The following is a 20,919-nucleotide window of genomic DNA, read 5'->3' as shown; positions in this document are numbered from 1 at the left end:
TGAAATTCCTGAGGTCACAAGAAAAATATTTCATAGAGAAGAGCATGAAAGGAAAAAAAAAATCAATAAAAGTATCATATGTTTAAAAATATAGTAAATCAAAAATCTAGATGGTATCAACTTTCAAAAGAAACCAGAAACATAAATGTCAAACTGTGGTCTAGATCATGATCCCAGTGAAGCATATTCTTCTTTATCCAATTTGCGGACTCCCGCACAAGTTCCATATAAGGTAGACTTGATTGGGTTTTAGTTTTTGAATCATCTCTTATTTGCTTGAAGCTGAATGTGTTTGGGATTTTTATTCTCCTTTTATTTACTTTTTTTATTTTTTAAGTTTTAATGACATATGCATGTAACCACATAGCCTTTTAACTCATTTTGCCAGTGCATCTTTATGTCCTGGTCTGCAGCTCATACAGTGAATCAGTGCTTTCTCCATGTTCTGCCTACTAGAAAGGACTTTCTAGAGTGGACCTGGATCATGGGAAGATGGAGAAATGTAATCACCTTCTTTGGTTTTAAAAGTACTGATGTAAAACTCTCTAAATGTTTTGCCTCCATTATCTTCAGTAATTTAAAGACTTCCATTATATTTCTTCTCAGCTTTATCCTTTCAAAAATACAAATCAGGTTACATTCACCCTTGTTTTCATCCTCAACATATTATTTTTCCTTCTCTGTATAGCAGATTTAGGTCACAATTACTGAGAAAGCAATGGGTTGTATTTTGCTTATTAATACTCATGCTATTGGGCATTTCAAAGCATTTTTGTATCAGGCAATCTATTATATGTGGCACTCTGGGAGGGCAGGAGGACATACTATTGTTTCCATGTTAGATATAAGGAGGCCAAGGTAGGATACATGAGGTCATATTTTAATACATTTCTGAAAGAGTCAAATAAGTTGTGATTAAATCAGAAAAACGGTTGAGTTTGATAGTTCAAGCTGTTTCGAAATAGAGACCACAAAAGCTGTATCCATAGACTGAAATCGTTCAATAGTACTATTGTCATTTCAGCCAAGAGTTACTGCTGTTGGAAACCAAAGTGTATGCAGAAGGGCAGTCGCTGCAGAGTCCAGGATTCAGATAAAACATTTAACAGATAGATGAGTGAGAGAACAAACCAAATACACAAGGTTGATACTGGGTTGATGTGAAGGCAGAGGCCAGTTGATCATGATGGCACATGAAGAACAGTGGCTTGATTATGAACTGACCTCCTTCTTGATGAAGAGCTCTGACATTCTATCCAGTTAAGTTTTAAAGAGGGTGCTGTCAGGTTAGGGCTTGAATGTAAGGTTCACAAAGTCCTTCCACTTCTCACCTTTTATGATTTCATGGCTTTTCCATGTGAAATAGCAAGTCAATGTCAGAGCAGAGGGTAGGATCTCATTCTCTGGTTATATGACTGAGTTTATGCTCCAGATATTCTGATGTAATTTGTTTGGTTCAGTCTGGTTCTCATAATGTTTTTAATTTTAATTATCTTTTAAAATTGAAATTTAATTCACATAACATTAAACTCACCATTTTAAAGTGTGTGATTTAGTGGTTTTAGTATATTCAGAAAGTTGTATGACCACCACCACATTTTCATCAACCCCCAAAAAACTCATAGGCCCATCCCTTATTTTCCCTCCCAACAGGTCCTGGCAACCACTGATCTCTTTTCTGTCTCTATGGATTTACCTATTCTGGAAAATTGATATAAATGGCATCATATAATATATAGTCTCATGTGTGGCTTCTTTCACTTAGCATGTTTTCAACACCTCAGGGTGTTTAAAAGCTCCCCCAGGTGATTGTAACGTGCAGCTAAGGTTGAGAACACTGCAAAAGGAAACTCCTCTTTCTGCAAATTCAGGTGAAAATTGAATCACTGGGAGGTCAAAAGCTTTAGGTTTACTTCGAGTTTGGAGGTGCTCCTTGACATCCGAGGACAGATCTACCTAGCAACATAAAAGCAATGCTAATCTCTACCCACACTCCACATCCCTGCTGAAGGACACTCACAATTAAAAGAACTAGGTCAAATCCCCAATAATCTTGCCAACCCTGGCTCAGTGCCCCAGAAATAAGTGGTGATCGCTAAATAAGTTCTTTTTTTCTCCATGTGTCTCCCTTTGCTGTCATTCTGCTGAATCTTTGATCACTTAGGCATGGAGATAGTGTATCTGTAACCTCCATGGACTATTCAGGCTTTGTGGTATAAGATGAAGGTTAGAGATATATGAAACATGCACTTGAAATTTGATTTCCTCTCTGCTCCATTTCATCAGTTTGAGATACAGAAAATCTAATCACAGATTGATCTTATTAAGGCTAATGACCTGATGATTAACAAGAGAAATGCATCAGAGGTCCAATTGCCTGTTTTAATTATTCAAAGGAGCTGCACCATCAATGGGCAGCAGACAGCAGTCTCTTAGATGGAAGTTTGCTTGCACCTGGTGCTATCTCCGTTATTACCCTCTTGGTACATAGCAGAGAAAATATATCCAAATGGCTCAGATGTACTCTATGTCTCACAACTTGCAATAGGTAGTACGAGGAAAAGGTGAAAGGTTTGATTCTGATATGTGTCACAAATTGCAATGGATTCCTGGTGTCACAGAAGGCTGCTAAGAGAGAAGATGAAGGCAAGTTGTATAGGGGTCCATTGACAGGAGACAAAGTAAAGACTGTTGCAAAAGAGGGAAGCTCGAGTCTAGCCTAGGAAATTCAGTAAAGATCTAGAGGACAGAATGTTTACTGATGATTCAGGCAAAGGCTATGTGGTTACTGGGCTGTTCTATGACCAGGGTCTTTAGGGACAATAAAAACCAGATCTGGCTTTGTAGTGTTAATCAACATCAGTTTAAAAGTGGAATAATTCTAAATGATATACACATTAGACATTTTATGTTCATTTAAAACACACAAAAGTATATTCATCTTCTAATCTTTGATAGTGAGCCAACACACCCCTTTTTAAAATAAATCTGCCAAATGGAGTTATATTTTTGCACAAAATATCCATAATGCATCCTTCATGCTTTACATTTTGATACCGTTAAGCGGAGCAAGGATTTAAGACACTTGTGAATCTAAAATCTATAGGAGTTCAGAATTGTATATTTGTAAATGCCAAAATTTTAAACTGTCTTTCCAACCTCTATTTCAACAACAATTTGGGAGGGGAGGGATCTGAGACTCATGGTTAACATACAATTTTAAAACACTCAACCTAGTCTAAGCACTGATTCCTTTCTCACAGTATTTTATTAGTTCATGTAATTTACTTAAGATAATTACAAAATTATCTACAACTGGTATAACTTTGTTGGGAAGCAAACATAACTGACTCTTAGTAAGCCTGTTGGGGAGAGCAGAAGTGCAGGAATAACAGAATAATCTTGCTGCCAGCATTTCAAGAACTGGAGACATTCATAATTATGATTTTGAGAAGGAGCAGCAACCACTAGTTAACCTAGTGGGTGAATTAAAGAGGAGGCTGGTAAAAACCTGGTAAGACTTTGGGATCCAGGTATTGCTCACCTTTTGCAAGACAAAAAATAGTCTATAAAAATAAATTTCTTATAAAGACTTTATTTCAAGATCAGCAATTTGGAAATTTACCAGGTTTATAAATTTAGTAGATATTTTCTGTTTTTAAGTGTAATTTTGCAACAGAAACACTGCAATTCTCATTCATCGTTCTATATAGGGCTGAGGGTCTTGATCTGTTCTGCTACAAAATATATAGAAAATTATTGACAAAGGCATTTAGCCTTCTGGTGCCTTAATATGTAATTGAGACTAGAAGGGCCCTTTCAGCTGGCTCCAGGTACTGGGATAAGAATGATGCTACTTCTGATTAATATGGAAGTGTCAGCCAGCCACGAATGAACTCATATAATCATGCATTCCGTACTAATGGTATATAAATAAACCATGAGTGGTTTTCATAAAATTTGGGGAAAAGCATTTTTATAACAAAATTAGATGAGGGAAACCTGGATGGGAATCTGTTGGGAGAAAGTAAAGGAGGTATCCAATACGATATATAATTTGATCATGCAAAAAATACCAAAATGTCAGATAAAGACTAGAACACACAGTATCACCAATTTTTTAACACCTGATATTTCCCCAAATCTTATTTCTACATCCAAAATGATTCTAAAGTCTTCTTAAAGATCTTCCTATATTTATTGGATCCTTTTAGTTTTTTCTCTACACTATTCTAGGGTGAACATTTAAAAGTACAATCTTAATTTTGCTACTCTCCATCAATGACGTCCCATTACTTCTGGAATAAATTTCAGACTGATTAACATGACTTGGTATGGTTAGACTGACCAGTTTAGCCTTATTTTGGCCCATGGTTTCCTGCATACCCTTGTCTGAGCAGTACTGGGTGTCTCTTGGTTTGCAAACTTGCCACCCTTTATCCTGGCACAGACACACCCACATGTCAATTCCTGTCCCTGAAATAGTTTTTACTTTCCTCCCTCTCTGCCTCCTGAATGCAAGTTCATGTCTCAACTCACAGCCTCAACAAACCTCAACCCTCCATACTGGGCTTGGTCCCTTTGCACAGTTGTATACTAATTGTTCATTTAGTTTAGTTTCATAACTGCCTTCTGCATTAGACCAAGCTTCATGAGTTAAGTCCATCTCTGCCTTGTTCACACACTTGCTTGCATCCAGCTTCATAGGTAAACATCATGGCCTCTTAACAAAAGTTTGCTAAATTAGTTATTTTTATCATTTATAAAATAATTGGGGACTTATTGTTTGACTGTTGAATTGCTAAAGGTAAAAACTGTGTGAACTTTGTCAATATTAAAACATATTCATTTTAAGATAAATAAAATACCTTTTCATAAGACTTTAAAAAAAATTAAAGTAAAATCTCTTTCCTAATTTCAGAGATTAAAATATATATAATGATAAGTCTGATAAGTATTATATGATTACTCTTAAATTCTACAGTTAAACAGTTACAACTTTCACTCTATATCCTAAACAGATACTAACTTTAAAATGACCGTTTTGTGACTTATTGACAATTTTCATATATCAATCTCCTTTCTGGGATTTACATGTTCAGAGAATTTCATTCTATCTTGAAATAAACAGAAGGTCCAGGCTAGATTGTTGTTATTTTCCTAACAGGCCATGGGGACCAGTCATCTGTCAGATTTAGGTCACTGTACTCCATTTAGACTCTTTCATGTAATAAAACTGTTGTATTAAATAAAAGTTCATTATTTACTTGCACTGTGAGCTACTGCTTAGAGGTTTAACTGTTCCAAAGGAAATCTACAGTCTGATGAGGACATTACAGCTTATGGAAAATAACTGAGTCATTTATTATAAGCCTAAATTTGAGACATTTCTGGGATGATGTCTAGGGATATCATCAGGTTTGCTGAACCCTTGAAGAAGCCATCAGTTTCTACCTAACTAACATATACTTAGCATAAGTAAAGTTCCAAGAAGAGATGAATGAGACTGTATATACTACCAAACAGGTAATGAAGTAAAAGAGGATTTTTTGAAAAAGTAAATGATATCAGTAACACTCAGAAATGTCATTTCTATAGTTTAATTGAAATATCTTAAACCCTCCTTCAACATTCACTCTTCTGTGATAGATTACCAATGGCACAGAATCTTCATAAAGGGCTACTGTTCTGAATATCATGTAAGAAGGGAATTTAAGAATTGCCACAGAAGTCTCCATCACCTAACATCATGAACATACCTGAGTGAGAAAAACCCTTACAAAGCATGTCAAATTGAGAAGATTTGGGGGAAAATTCTCTTAGTTACTGCCAGTGTTTTCCATAGTGCTTATAAATGATCATGAATTGAAGCTTAAAGTTGAAACCAGCAATATTAACAAGCTGTAAAGATGTTGCCCAAGAAAATTTTCTTAGCAGGCTCTATACTAATGATGAAGGCTAGTATATATCCATGAAGATTATATACAGTTTGCCTTTATCAGCAGGTATATTTTTCAGCATGTTTGTTCATTTGTTTGTTTTTTATAGAGTCTTGCTAATCATTACCTCTGTAGAAGAAAAATCATCTTCCTGTTACTAAATATGCTTTCAAAATATCATATATTTACATATTTCTAACCAATCACCTTTCTTCTAAAGTTTATTTGAATGTTTAATATTGTTTGTTAGTTTTTTTTTCTTTGTTTAGTATTTATGCTTCTAAAATTTCTCCTTGTCTCTTGGAAAGTCTGATTTGTAGGATTAAACATGTGGTGCCATATTTCAAGACAATATTATTCATGGGAAGAACAGAGGGTATAGCTCTGGAGATTAGTTTAAGTCATTCTGGTTTATAGGGTTCATACATAAAAGAATAAAAAATGGAAAATAATAAATGTTATAGCCCCTCTACATCCAACTAGTATTTACTTTAATCCTCTACTGTAAAAGCAAGTATGAAGCGATTTAACTTATACTGCCTTTCCTTCTCTCAAAGTTTAATGAATGTCTGGTTAGAAATATTATTAAAGTTGTTATCAGTTACTCCAGACACGGGGTTTTGGAAAATTGGCTGGTCAACTTATTGCTAGACATAGCAACTCAGGTTTAACACAGTAATGCAGAGTTCCTAACATGATTACACTGATTCTTCAAGCCCTTATCAAGATTTAGCTAAGCCAAGCTTACTCTAATACTACTTTGTGCTACCTGACTCCCAATTGTAACCACACATTTCTCCTAACTATAACTAGAGTGCAAGATCAAGATAGGAGTAGAAAGGGCAACTAAGACCAAGCCAAGAGAACAGTTGTGCAGTTGTGGCATGATCACATTGATCCATTGTGAAGATGTGTGACCTCCACAATGAGTGACTTGACCCCATAGTTACATTTCATAATCATACCCCTTTAGCCACCAGGTATGGTACTGTATAGGCCATATTTTCTATGGTCTCACCAGAGCCACAAAGTGAAATAGGCAATAATTCTTCTTTAACCACCACAACTACTAAAATGAAATCGTGTGACATTTTGACACCAATTAGTAGAACAGCCTACCCAAATAGTATTCTCTCAGAGAGGAGAAATGATATGCATATTACGTGGCACTGCCCCTAGAGTTTCTGTAAATGTAGTGGTTCCATCAACTTTCTGTAGTTTAATGAGAAGATGATGTTTGGGTGGATTTAGTTCGTTATAGCTTTTTAGAAAAAAATGGTCATGTAACCTGTATCTTTCCTAGTTTCTTATTGTTCCATAACTCAACATCTGTTCTCTAAATTTTTGATATGAGAAAAAAATGAGAGAAATTTTCAGGGATGAAAGTATAGGTAGCTATAAAAGCAGACCTCTACAATACTTATGCATGACATCTGCCCAGTATAAAATAGTGAATCATTCTACCAGGAAACACTTTGGGTTTCCCAGCATAGCTGCTTGATTTTGAAATCAAAGTTGGATGTCTTCAAAAAAAACTAATAGCACTTTGCAATTTACTGTAAATGGGACTTCCCTGTGTTAGAGTAGGAAAATACGGAAAAAAATGGCAAGAGGAAACCCATTTAAAATGTTTTTAAAACTATTTTTTATCCTTTGAAGGACTCAGTTTATAAGCCCATTAAAATATTATTGATAAAAATGCATTTTGAATTTCCATTAGATAAGATATTTTAACTTTCATTTGGAACTTGAATTGATTCAAGATGAGAGAAAAGCATTTTTGGATAATATATATAACTGCCAGAACCACTCATAGAAGCATTTTGTTTAGGAAATGAAAGTGTGTTTATCTGAAGAGCTGTTGAGAGTCAAAAAGATTTGCTTCAAAGTAGAAAGCAGGGTGCAAAATTTTTGGCTTGGGATCTTGGCAGGAAAAACATGTCTTTTGATTTCTTAGTGATACCAACGATACTTATTAGCCTAGTGGGTGGACTCATCTTTTAGTTTCCAACTGTTATTCTAACATAAACCCTGTATAAACCCTGTGAGTAGTCTTTGAATGTGATATTTATTATCATTTTCATTTGCTTTAAAAAGAATTCAGAATTTAGAACATGCTAGTATACAAATAAACTTAACAAACCGTCTCTGGATAATCCTATATAAAGTGGCTTCTCATCAAATTCTATTGATTAGAAGAATTTTCTTACTTACTTTGAAGGCATTTAATGGCTCTGGGGCAATATATTTACCAATTCCTTTGGTCACAGTTTGTCTCCAGTTGCTCATTATCAGCATGCTGTTTACCTGTAGTTTGTCCGAGGAATAACCCAAGTTCCTTGAATGAGAGCATTTAAAGCAGTTCTGCTGCCTAATTGAAAAATTGATTTCTAATGGAGAAGTTTGGTTTCCCCAACTCCATCTTTTTCTGATTAGCAAATAAAATGCAACACACCTGTTTTCCAGGGCCGTTGAAGATTCTTAAAAATAAGAATAGGTTTAATAGAAAATAAGTTCACCAGGAATTTTGAACCAGAAAAACTCAAGATATATTATTTTCTTCCCTAACTGATTGAAGAGGCTGCATAATTGAGAAGCACCTACAATATAGCTAACAGGACACCAGACATGGGCAGTGACATAAGACATAATCCCTTATTTAAAGAAATTTTAATCTTATAAAAGAAACTAATTGGCCTATTTAAATTTTGATTTATTAGCTATGGAGTATGTGGTATGTTAAAATTAAGGGAGGCAGGGCACACTAGCTCACACCTGTAAACCCAGCACTTTGGGAGGCTGGAGTGGGAGGATCACTTGAGCCCAAGGGTTTGAGACCAACCTGGGCAACATAGCAAGACCCCATCAACACACATACACACACAAATTTATGGGTTGCCATTTACCCGGGGTGCCAGAAGACCAAATCAAGCAAAAATGTAGGTGATAACTAGAATCTATTTAGAACTCAGGAAAATCAGCAAGAAAAAATCAAACAACTGCACTAACAAATGGGCAAAGAACATGAACAGAAAGTTTTCAAAAGAAGACAGAATAATGGCCAACAAACATATGAAAAAATGCTCAACATCACTAATCATCAGGGAAATGCAAATCAAAACCATACTGGGATATCACTTAACTCCAGTGAGAATGGCCTTTATTAAAAAGTCTCCAAAACAATGCTGGCATGGATGCAGAGAGAGTGGGAACACTCCTATACTGTTGGTGGGACTGCAAACTAGTTCAACCTCTGTGGAAAGCAATATGGAGATACCTCAAAGCGATACAAGTGGATCTACCATTTGATCCAGCAATTCCATTGCTGGGCATCTACCCAAAAGATCCAATGACACTCTACAAAAAAGACACCTGCACTCGAATGTTTATAGCAGCACAATTCATAATTGCAAGGCTGTGGAAACAGCTCAAGTGCCCATCAATCCAAGAATGGATTAATAAAATGTGGTATATGTATACCATGGAGTACTATTCAGCTTTAAGAAATAATAGTGATATAGCACCTCTTGTATATTCCTGGATACAGCTGGAACCCATTCTACTAAGTGAAGTATCTCAAGAATGGAAAAACAAGCACCACATGTACTCACCAGCAAATTGGTATTAACAGACCAACACCCAAGTGAACATATAGGAATAACATTTATTGGGTGTTAGGCAGGTGGGAGGGAGGAGGAGGGGATGGGTATTTACAAATACTTTACAAATACAATGAGTAAGATGTGCAACGTTTGAGGGATGGACACGCTTGAAGCTCTGACTCAAGAGGGGGCATGAGTAATATACATAAGCTTAACACTTGTACCCTCAAATATGCTAAAATAAAAAAAATAAAAAAATAAAAAAAAATTTGTATAATCTAATGCTACATATCCTATTTAAGTCAGATATGAATAAATCAGGTCATATGATATATATATGTATATATATATGTCTCATTTATTTTTGTTGAATACTTATTCTTAACTGTGTCCCTCCTTCATGATATAACTGTACTGGAATTACAGCAAGTGATATGGGCTAAACCTATGATTCTTGCTAATCTGATTATTCACTTAGATGCCAAATAGAATGCAATATTGCCATTCATTTATATAATCTAAATCTTTTCCTAACTGATCAATATATAGACAATATAACTCAAGGAAAAACACAAATAAATAACCCTAATGTTTAGAATTAGGGAAGATAAAAACTCTTTGTGCAAAATATTTTAAAGGATGTAAAGAAAGACAAAAATATGTTGATAAACAGACCTTTGTATTATACTAATGGTGCTCTTGTTTTTTTCAGATTCTTCCATGATTTTACCATTGTGGTCTTTTGCCAGTATTCTGTATTGGTTTCCAAACATGTCTCTTTTGATCATAATATTGTGGACATTGGCAAAAACGTAATACATGAATAGCAAGCACTACCACTCACAGACAGTTTGGTATTCTTCACTTTTATAGAGATAGCATTTATAAGAAGAAATAGAGCCATATCACTGTAAGATTTCAGGAATGACTCAGGGGCATAATACTAGGACTACTCCAAATTTGTCATAGAGAAGCCTTATGACCTTGGATAAGCCACTTACCCCTCTGAGCCCCAGAGTCTTTATTTATAATTTGAGGGAACTGAAATATGTGACCTCTAAAGCTCCTTCTAATAGTTTATATTCATAATTATAGAAATTTATATGGATATTAAGTAGAAATATTTATAATTTAACTGCAGATTCTGCTGAGGACTATTCTTAGTGACAGTTTTGTGTGCACAGTGGCCCAGTGGTAATTATAGGATGCAAAGCTCTGGCATTGTCCACCACAAAAATGGGAATACCGAAGGAAATGCTTTGAATTAATGGCAGCCAGTAAGCTGAGAAAAGAATGATGAGATCATTGGCATTCTGTTTTTCAGCTATTTCTATCAAAAGCATACTTTAGAGAATCTTGGTAGTCATTTTATGTAGTACTTTTATGCCAAGTATAAATCAGTTTTTAAAAAATTGGCAGGTTTAGTCTTGAAATTGCCAAGTTTCAGCTAAAAATATAAAGGATAAATATGTCTTAATGTTCTACATATCACACTGATGAGTAATTAGATGCTTAAAGCATGTTTTGATAAGGACATTCACTATTTATGAGAGAAATCCTAAATAGGTGATATGATAAAATATATGGTAATGAAATCTGACATTTCTTTCTTCAGTTTTGAGTCTAAAATCTTTCTTAACATGTGCAAAAATAATAGTGTCAGTTCTTCAAGGCCAAGAAGTATGGTGATTTTATTACTTTTGTATCAATAGGGAACAATTAATCCAGGATTGTAAACCTATGCACATTTTATTAATCATGTTGAGAATGTGAGATACACACATACAGACATGTACAGACATATGTACAATCTCATATAATTGCCTCTGAAATACTTGCATTATTAAGAACATTGTGATTGGCTTCTCTAAATCTTTTGTAAACCTTTCACATTTCATGATCTAGCTAATTTTTTTCCTGTGAGCTGGTAGAAATATTTACCCTTAAAACATGCTTTAAAATAATAATCTTGTAGAAGTTTTTTTAAATTGTACACTATTATTTGTCTTCTTTAGCAGAAAATATGAATCATAATTTATATTTATCTTGATAGTTTAATGATGTTATTATGGATATTATTATTGCACCCAGGTGTAGAAATGCTTGCCTTTCTAGCCAACGGTCACAGATTTATACACTTCTAAAATATTTGTGATGTTTCATCTTATATTTTAAAATCATTTTCTCTTCCTAAATTATAACTCATAAGTTTATTTTACTATTAAAATATTTGCTTCTTAGAAACCCACTCCTGAAACTTTGATTCTAAAAATCATAAGCTGAAAAAAAATAGGTAACTAGCATGTTATACTGGACCGTAGTAGGAAATAGACTCAGAATGAGAACAGCCTTTGTTATGGAAAATTCATAAATTATATATGATTTTTATTTTATGCTTTTTTGACACTTGTTTTGGCTATTAAAATCATTTTTATTTAGTTTCTGGTTTTGATGAATATAGTGGGCTGGTTACTTTCTTGATTTGCATATTTATTTATTGATTAATTTTTTTTTTTTTTTTTTTTTGAGATAGCGTCTTACTCTGTTGTCCAGGCTGGAATGCAGTGGCATGATCATAGCTCGCTGCAGCCACGAATTCCTGGGTCAAGTGATCTTTCTACCACAGCCTCTTGAGTAGCTGGGGCTACAGATGCATGCCAGTATACCCAGCTTTTATATTCAAATCACTGGCAGTTTTATAAGCATATTTTAGGGCCAGTGCGCTGAAGACGTGCTAGCAGTTTGTAATTTGGATGACTATATAAGTTATCATTTAAACTGAAACACTTTTGACTGAAATGCAGTACTAAAAAAATTAGCAAGCATTAATTTCTGTACAGCAGGTACCAAAAAGGAATCCTTAGAAAATCAGCATTCATGTTCCTCCTATTTGCAATAATATTAATAGTGAATTATTTTCAAGCATCTCAGATCCAATACAGTGGATCACCATGGCGTGGGCCCATTTTCCCAGGGTCAAAGGCTGTAATCAAGCTCTATCAATTCAGGATTTGAGTATAGCTACAAACAGACTCTGTCTTCTCATATTTAGAACTGGACTGGACTTTGTTGATTTTCATAATGGCAATGCTTATAATATCAGCTCACACTTCAATATCTGGCTATATTTTTTAATGTTCTTTTTTTTTTTTTAAGTATTTTACTTTTCCCTCATATATTTCTCACTGTGTGGCAAGCCCTTCAGATAAAGCCTAATTCCCAGAGTTAAAATGTTTCTTAAAATGTGTCTTTCTTCGAGATGGACTGGGTGATACCTGCATGGAAGAATTTGAAGGGTGCAAGAAAGGAACACACATTTTAAGATTACAGTTGTAGGAGACCTGTAGGACTCTGGTGTTGGGTAGGCAGCAGTGAGGCAAAGGACAGTGGAAGAAGTAGAAGGAAACTAGTAATCTCTCCACTTCCTTAGTGTCACCATCCTAGTGACAGTGCATCTAACTGAAGAAAACCCTTGGCAAATTGAAGATTTGGAACATTCCTAAAGCCCACTTTTTCGTGCCTTTTGATTTTGATGTGACATTGCTTGTATTGTCTCTTAGTAAATTCGTCAGCATCTGCCAAATAATCAAACCTAGCAAAATGCAATAAAAACTGACTGAAGAGATGGGACATGTGCATTGACAGTAGGACATAATTACTGAGAAGCTAATCTAAATATCCCTCTAATAGGACCTCTTAATTATCTTAGAACTTTATGTCCAGTTTTGAAAAAAAAATGTAGCTCAAGTTTTGTTATTTTGGACCTTAAAATTTCCACAATCACTTGTGGAATGACAGATTCCTAAAGAAGGGATCATAGGATATACTTTAGGATAAAGTATTCTCTGTAAGGATATAAGCTACAAACTGGGGGGAAAAATCAAATAAAAAGAAAAAAAAAGGTTTGTAGCTAAAAAGCTGTTTGAGATTTAAGAGAAAACATTATATACAATTCAAACTAGTAATAATTCAGAAAAATCACAAGGTTTTAAAGAGAGCAAGTCTAATTCTCTCATTTCACAGATGACTAAATTAGGCGTATATTGGCTAAGAACTTTAATTGCAGAATTCTTTAGGGGCTAAACCAAATAACAAATTACAACTATGTCTTCTATTGTTCCATAATGCTTTAGTCCATGCAGTAGCCAGATTTGGGGCAATGCCTCGGTCTGGGAAATTTCAATGAATGGATATATTAGTATGTCAAAAAGAGGAATCTAGGTTGTTTGGAGAATTGTGTTTATTATTTATAACAAGGATGGGGATGATTTAATACGTTTATAATTATATTAAGCTTACTATGTATATTTGGTTAGAGTTTCACTTAAATACACTTATAATTATTTTTTAAAATCTCTTTTATTTTTGATTTAGATACTTCAGGTATCACATACAGCCCATTATTACCATGTGTATATTTCTACCATAGTCCTTATGATAATTTGCCGCTATTTTTAACCTCAAGTATTTTGAAGGCAGACTCACTTTTATTCTATTCTGCCTTTTCTTGACTTGTGGCCATCCTAGGTACAAACTAATGGATTCCTTAAGAGAAATGACAAATGCTGGCGTGGATGTGGAGAGACAGGAACACTCTTACACTGCTGGTGGGACTGAAAATTAGTGCAACCTTTGTGGAAAAGAATTTGGAGATACCTTAAACAGCTAGAAATAGAATTACCATTTGACCCAGCAATAGATTGTTGGGCATCTCCACAAAAGAACGTAAGTCTCTCTATTATAAAGACATCTGCACCCTAATGTTTATGGCAGCACAATTCACTATTGCACAGTCATGGAAACTACCCAAGTGCCTGTCAATTCATGAGTGGATAACTAAAATGTGGTATATGCTCACAATGGATTATTACTCAATCCTAAGAAACGACCGTGAGCTAGCACCGTTTATGCTATCCTGGATTAAGCTTAAACCCGTAATACAAAGTGAGACTACACAAGATCTGGAAAATGGGCTACACATCTATTTGCCATCAAATTGGTACTGACTAAAACTATGGTGCTCAAAAAATGGTAGTGTTCAACAGGGATTGGGGGGGATCCACATCTTAAGGATGTGGCCAGCATTGTGGGGGGAAGGGATTACCTCTATCCGTTTTTAGGGAGAGGCAAAGATATACACTGTAACCAAAATGTCTGAAAAAAAAATCTGTAATCGGGAAGTCAGCAGGTGGAAGGGGGAAGGTAGGGAAGGGCATGTACTTACATGGTGGGTGTGGTGCACACCACCTGGAGGCGGGACACGCTAGAAGTTCTGGAATAGCAGGGAGCGGGGGGAGGGCGGGCAGGGGCAAGATATGTAACCCTAACAATATTTGTACCCCCGTAATGTCAGCTCATAGAAAAATAAAATAAAATAAAAAGAGAAATGAAATAAGAAAGAGGTTGAGTGGGAATGTGAATGGATTCTAGTCACAACTGGCTCAATAATTTAGGCTTACATAAATCACGTAACCTCGATGAGCCTCAAATTTTCCATCTATAAAATGAGTAATATAATTTTTTTCAAGGGATACCTCTGGGACTAATAGATACTATACAGAAGAAAATTTCAGGCCATTGCAAAAATACCCATTGTAATAACTAAAGCTATCTGATGACTGTGCTTGTTTGCTTCCAGAAACAGAATTCCTGGCTGATGGAAGAGGTTAAACATAGACTTAATGATCATTTAGTGGGAGAATTGAGCATTGAAACATAATTGAAAAACTGGAAGAATGGTTAGGGTAAAAGTCCTTTACAATCTGAGATTTGATGACTACCAACTGTTCTTCCAAGGGATTATTGTGGCATTCCAAGGTTATGTGTAAGCATGACAAGGTATAGGACATACTACCTCAAATATATCACCTTGAAAATGACCAAAGCAGAAAGATCTCTCTGAAGTGCTCCCACTCCCTCTCTTTTGAAGAACCAATGGAAGGAAATGTTGCATACTAAGGTCACAAAGAACCTGAACAAGCAGACATTGCTATGTTCCCCTCAGTTTATTACCATTAGGTTAATACTCTTTTTTTTTTTTTTTTGTCCAATGATACCTGGCCTGACCGTCCATTCTTTGTCAAACCTAAGCATAAAAATACACAGGTTCCCTGAGTCTTTGGGTCTTCATTTTGGAAAGCTCTCATATAATATAAGCCTTTGGTTAAATAAATCTGTTATGTTTTTCTATTGTTAATTTGTGTTTTGATATAAGTGTGTCAGCTATGAGCCTTGCAATGAAAGAGGAAAATATATTACTTTTTCTCCCCTACAAGTACAAACAGAAATCACACTGAGACTTTGTCTTCGATATTGCCACCAAGAAGACTATCATCTCACTTCTTTTTATAATATTTTATTCAAATTCTAAGTGGTGACATTAATAATAGCTTTTCTGTCTACCTCCTGGGTTTGTTGTAAGGACAATAAATTTCAACATATGTTGAAAATTAATAGTACCAGAAAAAAAAAAACAAGGTGATATTATTAAAAGTATTTCAATGGTGTTCTCTCCTGTTCCCTACAGTGACATAAGTTCTGCTAACTCAACTGTATAGACTACTTCCTGCATGTGAGGGCTTAATAATAGTTTGAAGCCAACACATCACCATCTGTTTAGCCTGATGTACTTCTATGTTTGGCTGCAGTTGAGACGAGCTTTGAAAAATATTTAACGGTATGCAAATTTAATAGCTTTATCTTTTTAATTGTGTGTTTGCAAGTTTCTCAGGAACACCAGATATTAGAATCTCATTCTTAGATTTATCCCTCATCACTCACCACTTCACCCACAAACAGATAATATTCTCCAAATCTAGCTGCACTGAACTAAAAAAATGCTCCACTAATGTGCTGTATTAATCAGCTATTGTCAGAGTAATACAGCATGATAAACCACCTCAAATTTGGAGTCTTAAAGCAACTAGTGTTCGTGATTTTTCTAGTTTTCAGGTCTGTGTGGCAGCTGGAGCAGATCTGCTTCAGGCTTGCATGGGCTGAGCTTCGTTCCTTTCATTGGGTTGGATTTAGGGCTGTCCCACAGGTTTTCTCATTCTTCAGGAACCAGCTGCTTCCTGCAGTATGTTCTTCTCTTGGAAAATAGTAGAAGTACTCTGAGTGCCTCTAAAGACCTTGGCCCAATACTAATAGATTTTCTTACTGTCTATGTTCCATTGGCCTAAACAGTGATATGGTTGAGCCTACATCAATGGGAAGGAGAAATATACTAGCTATTCACCATGACACTAGCACTACCAGGTAAGTTCACATAAATACTATAGACTGAATGAATATTCAATCAATGAAGGATTTCACTTTGTGCCAGAGAATAATTCCAGTTGAGTATTTCCAGTCTGCAGCTTTGTATTTCGCAAAGCAACCTTTTTGGTTTGTTGCAAACCCCCTATTATATTGAATAAATTTAATTTACTCAATTTTCTTCCAATTAGGCCTCTAGTTCCCCTGGTAAACAAGTATACTTCCCCTTAGACAAGACAGCCCTTTCAAATAATTGAAATAATTTTCCCATTCTAAATATTCCCATTTACTTTCAACAGTTCTCCACCTGATATGTTCTTTCCTTATTCACATGTCCCTGAAAATAAATGAGTTTGTTAATACATAGATTTCAGATAGTCTTCATATACCTCATAGAAGGTGCTCACCTATTTTCAGCAGCCTGTATGCTATCAATATTCCAATTAATGCAGTTATTTTTAAGTAGTTACAAAAAACAATAAAAATGGTTAAAATTATGAAAATCTTTAAGTACAAAGGAAAATGATACAATATATAATTGAGATTTCTATATCTGTGCCCTAGGTTTTCAACCATTAATAATTTCCTGTATTTAATTGGAACTTTAATAAATCATAAATCATTACATATCTAGTTGAAATCTACTTTGTATCTCTCCCCTTTCTCAATTTCTCCCATTTTCCCCTAAGAGGTAACCACCAACTTAAACACTTTATAAAAATTTATCACATTTTAAGTAACAAAGTAAAATTCTACATACATCAAATAATCTCCTCCAGACCACATTCTTTGCAATTAGAATGTAAATCAATAAAAATTATAAACAACATATGCATGTGAAAAGAATGTCTATTCTTGTATTGATTGCAGCATTCTATTTACATTAAATGTGTTTTCAAATCTCCTGCAATTGTGCTACTATTTGATCCAACATTTACTGGCAGAGGTGCATTAAAAATGTTCACTGTATATGATTATAGATGTATAAATTTTTATTTACGGTTTCTCTTCACTTGCCTTGAATATTGCAGATTAGCGTTTTAAAATATTTTCATGCTTTTTTTATTACAACCTGGCACTTTTACACCTTAATAATGCTTTTCACATAAAATCTGTTTCTGATATTAATACAGGTATACCTGCTTTACTTTTTGCCTACATTTTAAAAAATTCTTTGTTACCTTCCTGTATCCTTATATTTCTTTTAAACCAAATGTAGGTTAGTACTATTCTTTTATTCAATATGACACTGATAATATGTGCCTGTTCTAAGAAACACAGATTCATCTCCATTTATTCTGATTCCTGATATTTTTATACATACATATTATTCTTTCTCTTTACCTTGTGTTTTCCTTGTTTATTCTTCTTTCTTTTCTACCTTTTATTATATTAATTTTTTATTTATGCCTCCATTTCCCCTCTGTTGTTTTTAAGTTATATGGTTTATATGGGGCATTTAATATATGAGTTTATATTTTTAACATGATTATTTTAAAAGTATGAAGTTAAACAAGATATCTACCCTTCTTTTAAATACAGCAAAGACTTTGAAATGTTTTAATGGTGATACCTTTTCTCACAACTTACTTATAACTGTGTAGTGTTTTAGTTCTATCTTAATTGTTATATCACAAAAAAATTATTGCTTCTCCTCCTCTTCCTGCTGCTCCTCCCCCTCTTCTTTCCTACAGGTTTGCAAACTAATGTATTAGATCATGCTAAATCTTGGTTATGGCCCTTATTTCATGGAACCTGTCTCCTTAGCCTTGGTTCCATGAACATATTTGCTAAGCAGACTTTCCTTTTTATATTCACTTAAAATTTTTTAATAAAATTCTTTGTTATATTAGGGTCTAGGACAGAGGTTTTGCAAATTTAAGGAAGAAAAATCAACTATTTCATTAATTTTATAATTCCATTGGCAATATGACACCTACATGTACCCTTTTATATTTAGAAAATTGAGAAAATTTGACATATTCTGGCTGATAATGAGTAATGGGTCACATTTTTATATCAATTTCTTTCTTATTTAAGTCTTAACTGCTATCACAAATTTGTCCTTCTTCTGTTTGAATAGTTTACCTTATCTTCTCTTTTGTGGTAAATGCATTTGAGGTGAGGTTAAACATAAAGTGGTCTCAAAGATCTGAGAGTTTTAAAAAAAATCACCTACCTGGCCAGCAGTGTCCAGGATGTCCAAATAAGCTGGCTCATTGTCAATCCTAACCTGGGTCTTATAAGCATCTTCTGAAAAACACAAGGCAAAGTCCATTTAAACATATTCAATAGAGAAGGCATGATTTATTTTTAGAGTTCATAACAAAGAAGAATTTTTAAATAAGCTACTAAGTAAGTGATATGCTACTCAAGTAACATACATAGATTGAGAATTATTTAACCTAGAAAAATATGTGAAAAGAAGTTTCTGCTTAAAATGTAGCCAGGTATATTTCTCTTTCATCAGGAGAGTTTAATGATCCAAGGTGCTCTATTGATGTTATGAAAAGAAAAACTCATAGAATAAATGTATTAGTTCTTTCCTAAATATGGGACACAAAACTGCATCCTAATATTATTACATAATGGCTAAAAGCATCTTCTAGAAGATCATGCACAAGATAAGGATGTTCATTCTCACCTCTTTCATTTAATATAGTATGGGAAGTTACAGCCAGAGCAATTGAACAAAAAGAAAAAATAAAATCTTTCAGATTGTAAAAGGCATACAATTCGCTTTGTTCACAGATAAAATAATTTTATATGCAGAAACACTAAAGATTTCTTTCTCCATACCCCCACATGCAAAACCTAAATGAATTCAGCAAAGTTGAAGGATATCAAATTAGCAAGCAAAAATCAGATGCATTTCTGTAAATTAACAATAAGCAAACCAAAAAGAAAAAAAAATAGGAAATTAATTTCACTTACAACATCAAAAAGAATAAAATTCTTGGGAATAAATTAATCAAAAGTGTGAAGATTTGTACAGTGGAAACTATAAAATGTTGATGAGAGAAATTAAAGATGACACAGATAAGTGAAAGATACTCTATATTTATGGATTGAAAGATTGTTAAGATGGTAATATTACCCAAACTGATTTACAGATTTAATGTAATCCCTATCAAAATCCCAATAGTATTCTAGGCCAATTTCTTTTTTCTTTAATATTTTTTTATTTTGGCATATTGTGGGGTACAAATGTTTAGGTTACATATATTGCCTTTGCCCCACCCAAGGCAGAGCTTCAAGCGTGTCCATACCCCAGGGAGCACTGCACCCATTAGGTGTGAATATAGCTATCCCCTCCTCCCCCCTCCTACCTGTCTGACACCTGATGAATGTTACGGTTATATGTGCACTTCAGTGTTAAACAGTTAATACCAATTTGATGGTGAGCACATGTGGTGCTTGTTTTTCCATTATTGTGATACTTCACTTAGTAGAATGGGTTCCAGTTCTATCCAGGATAATACAAGAGGTGCTATATCATCATTATTTTTTTGTGGCTGAGTAGAACTCCATGGTATACATATACCACATTTTATTAATCCACACATGTATTGATGGGCACTAGGGTTGTTTCTACATCTTTGAAGTTGTGTTGCTATAAACATTCTAGTACAGATGTTTAATAAAGAATAATCTAGAAGGACTGCACTAGTCCAAATTTGAAGTATTCTCCACCAAAGAAATATTTAATATATTGAACCTTCATACATAACAATGGTCCTTACCATGGTTTGAATGTTTGTTCCCTCCAAAACTCATGTTGAAAATTTCCAATGTGGTAATATTGAAAATGGGGTCTTTAAGAGGTGATTGCATCATGAGGCCTTTGCCCTCATGAATGCATTAATGGGTTAAGGGATTAATGGATTATTAGGGGACTGGGACTGGCAGCTGTTTAAGAAGACAAAGAGAGATCTGAGCTAGCTTGCTCATCCCTCTCACCATGTGATGATTGTGCTACCTGGGAACTCTGAAGAAAGTTCCAACCAGCAAGAATGTTCTGACCAGATGTGGCCCCTTGACCTTGGACATGTCAGCCTTCTTAACCACAAGAAACAAATTCCTTTTCTTTATCAATTACTTAGTTTCAAGTGTTCTGTTCT

At 34.5% G+C, this 20,919-nt stretch overlaps 1 protein-coding gene across 1 annotated transcript in view; it reads right to left on the bottom strand.

Annotated features, from left to right (window-relative positions):
- The window catches only part of RIT2 (Ras like without CAAX 2), a 339,847-nt gene that overhangs the window by 197,224 nt on the left and 121,704 nt on the right, over window positions 1-20,919 (bottom strand). Inside the window, exon 3 of the mRNA XM_012790300.3 lies at window positions 18,978-19,051. Within this exon, the coding sequence (XP_012645754.1) occupies window positions 18,978-19,051 (74 nt within the window). The remainder of the gene's footprint in view (window positions 1-18,977; window positions 19,052-20,919) is intronic.

Source organism: Microcebus murinus, chromosome 17, assembly GCF_040939455.1.
Source record: "Microcebus murinus isolate Inina chromosome 17, M.murinus_Inina_mat1.0, whole genome shotgun sequence".
NCBI lineage: Eukaryota > Metazoa > Chordata > Mammalia > Primates > Cheirogaleidae > Microcebus > Microcebus murinus.
The sequence above is the reverse complement of the archived record's forward strand: the minus strand, read 5'-3'. Positions and strand labels throughout refer to the sequence as shown.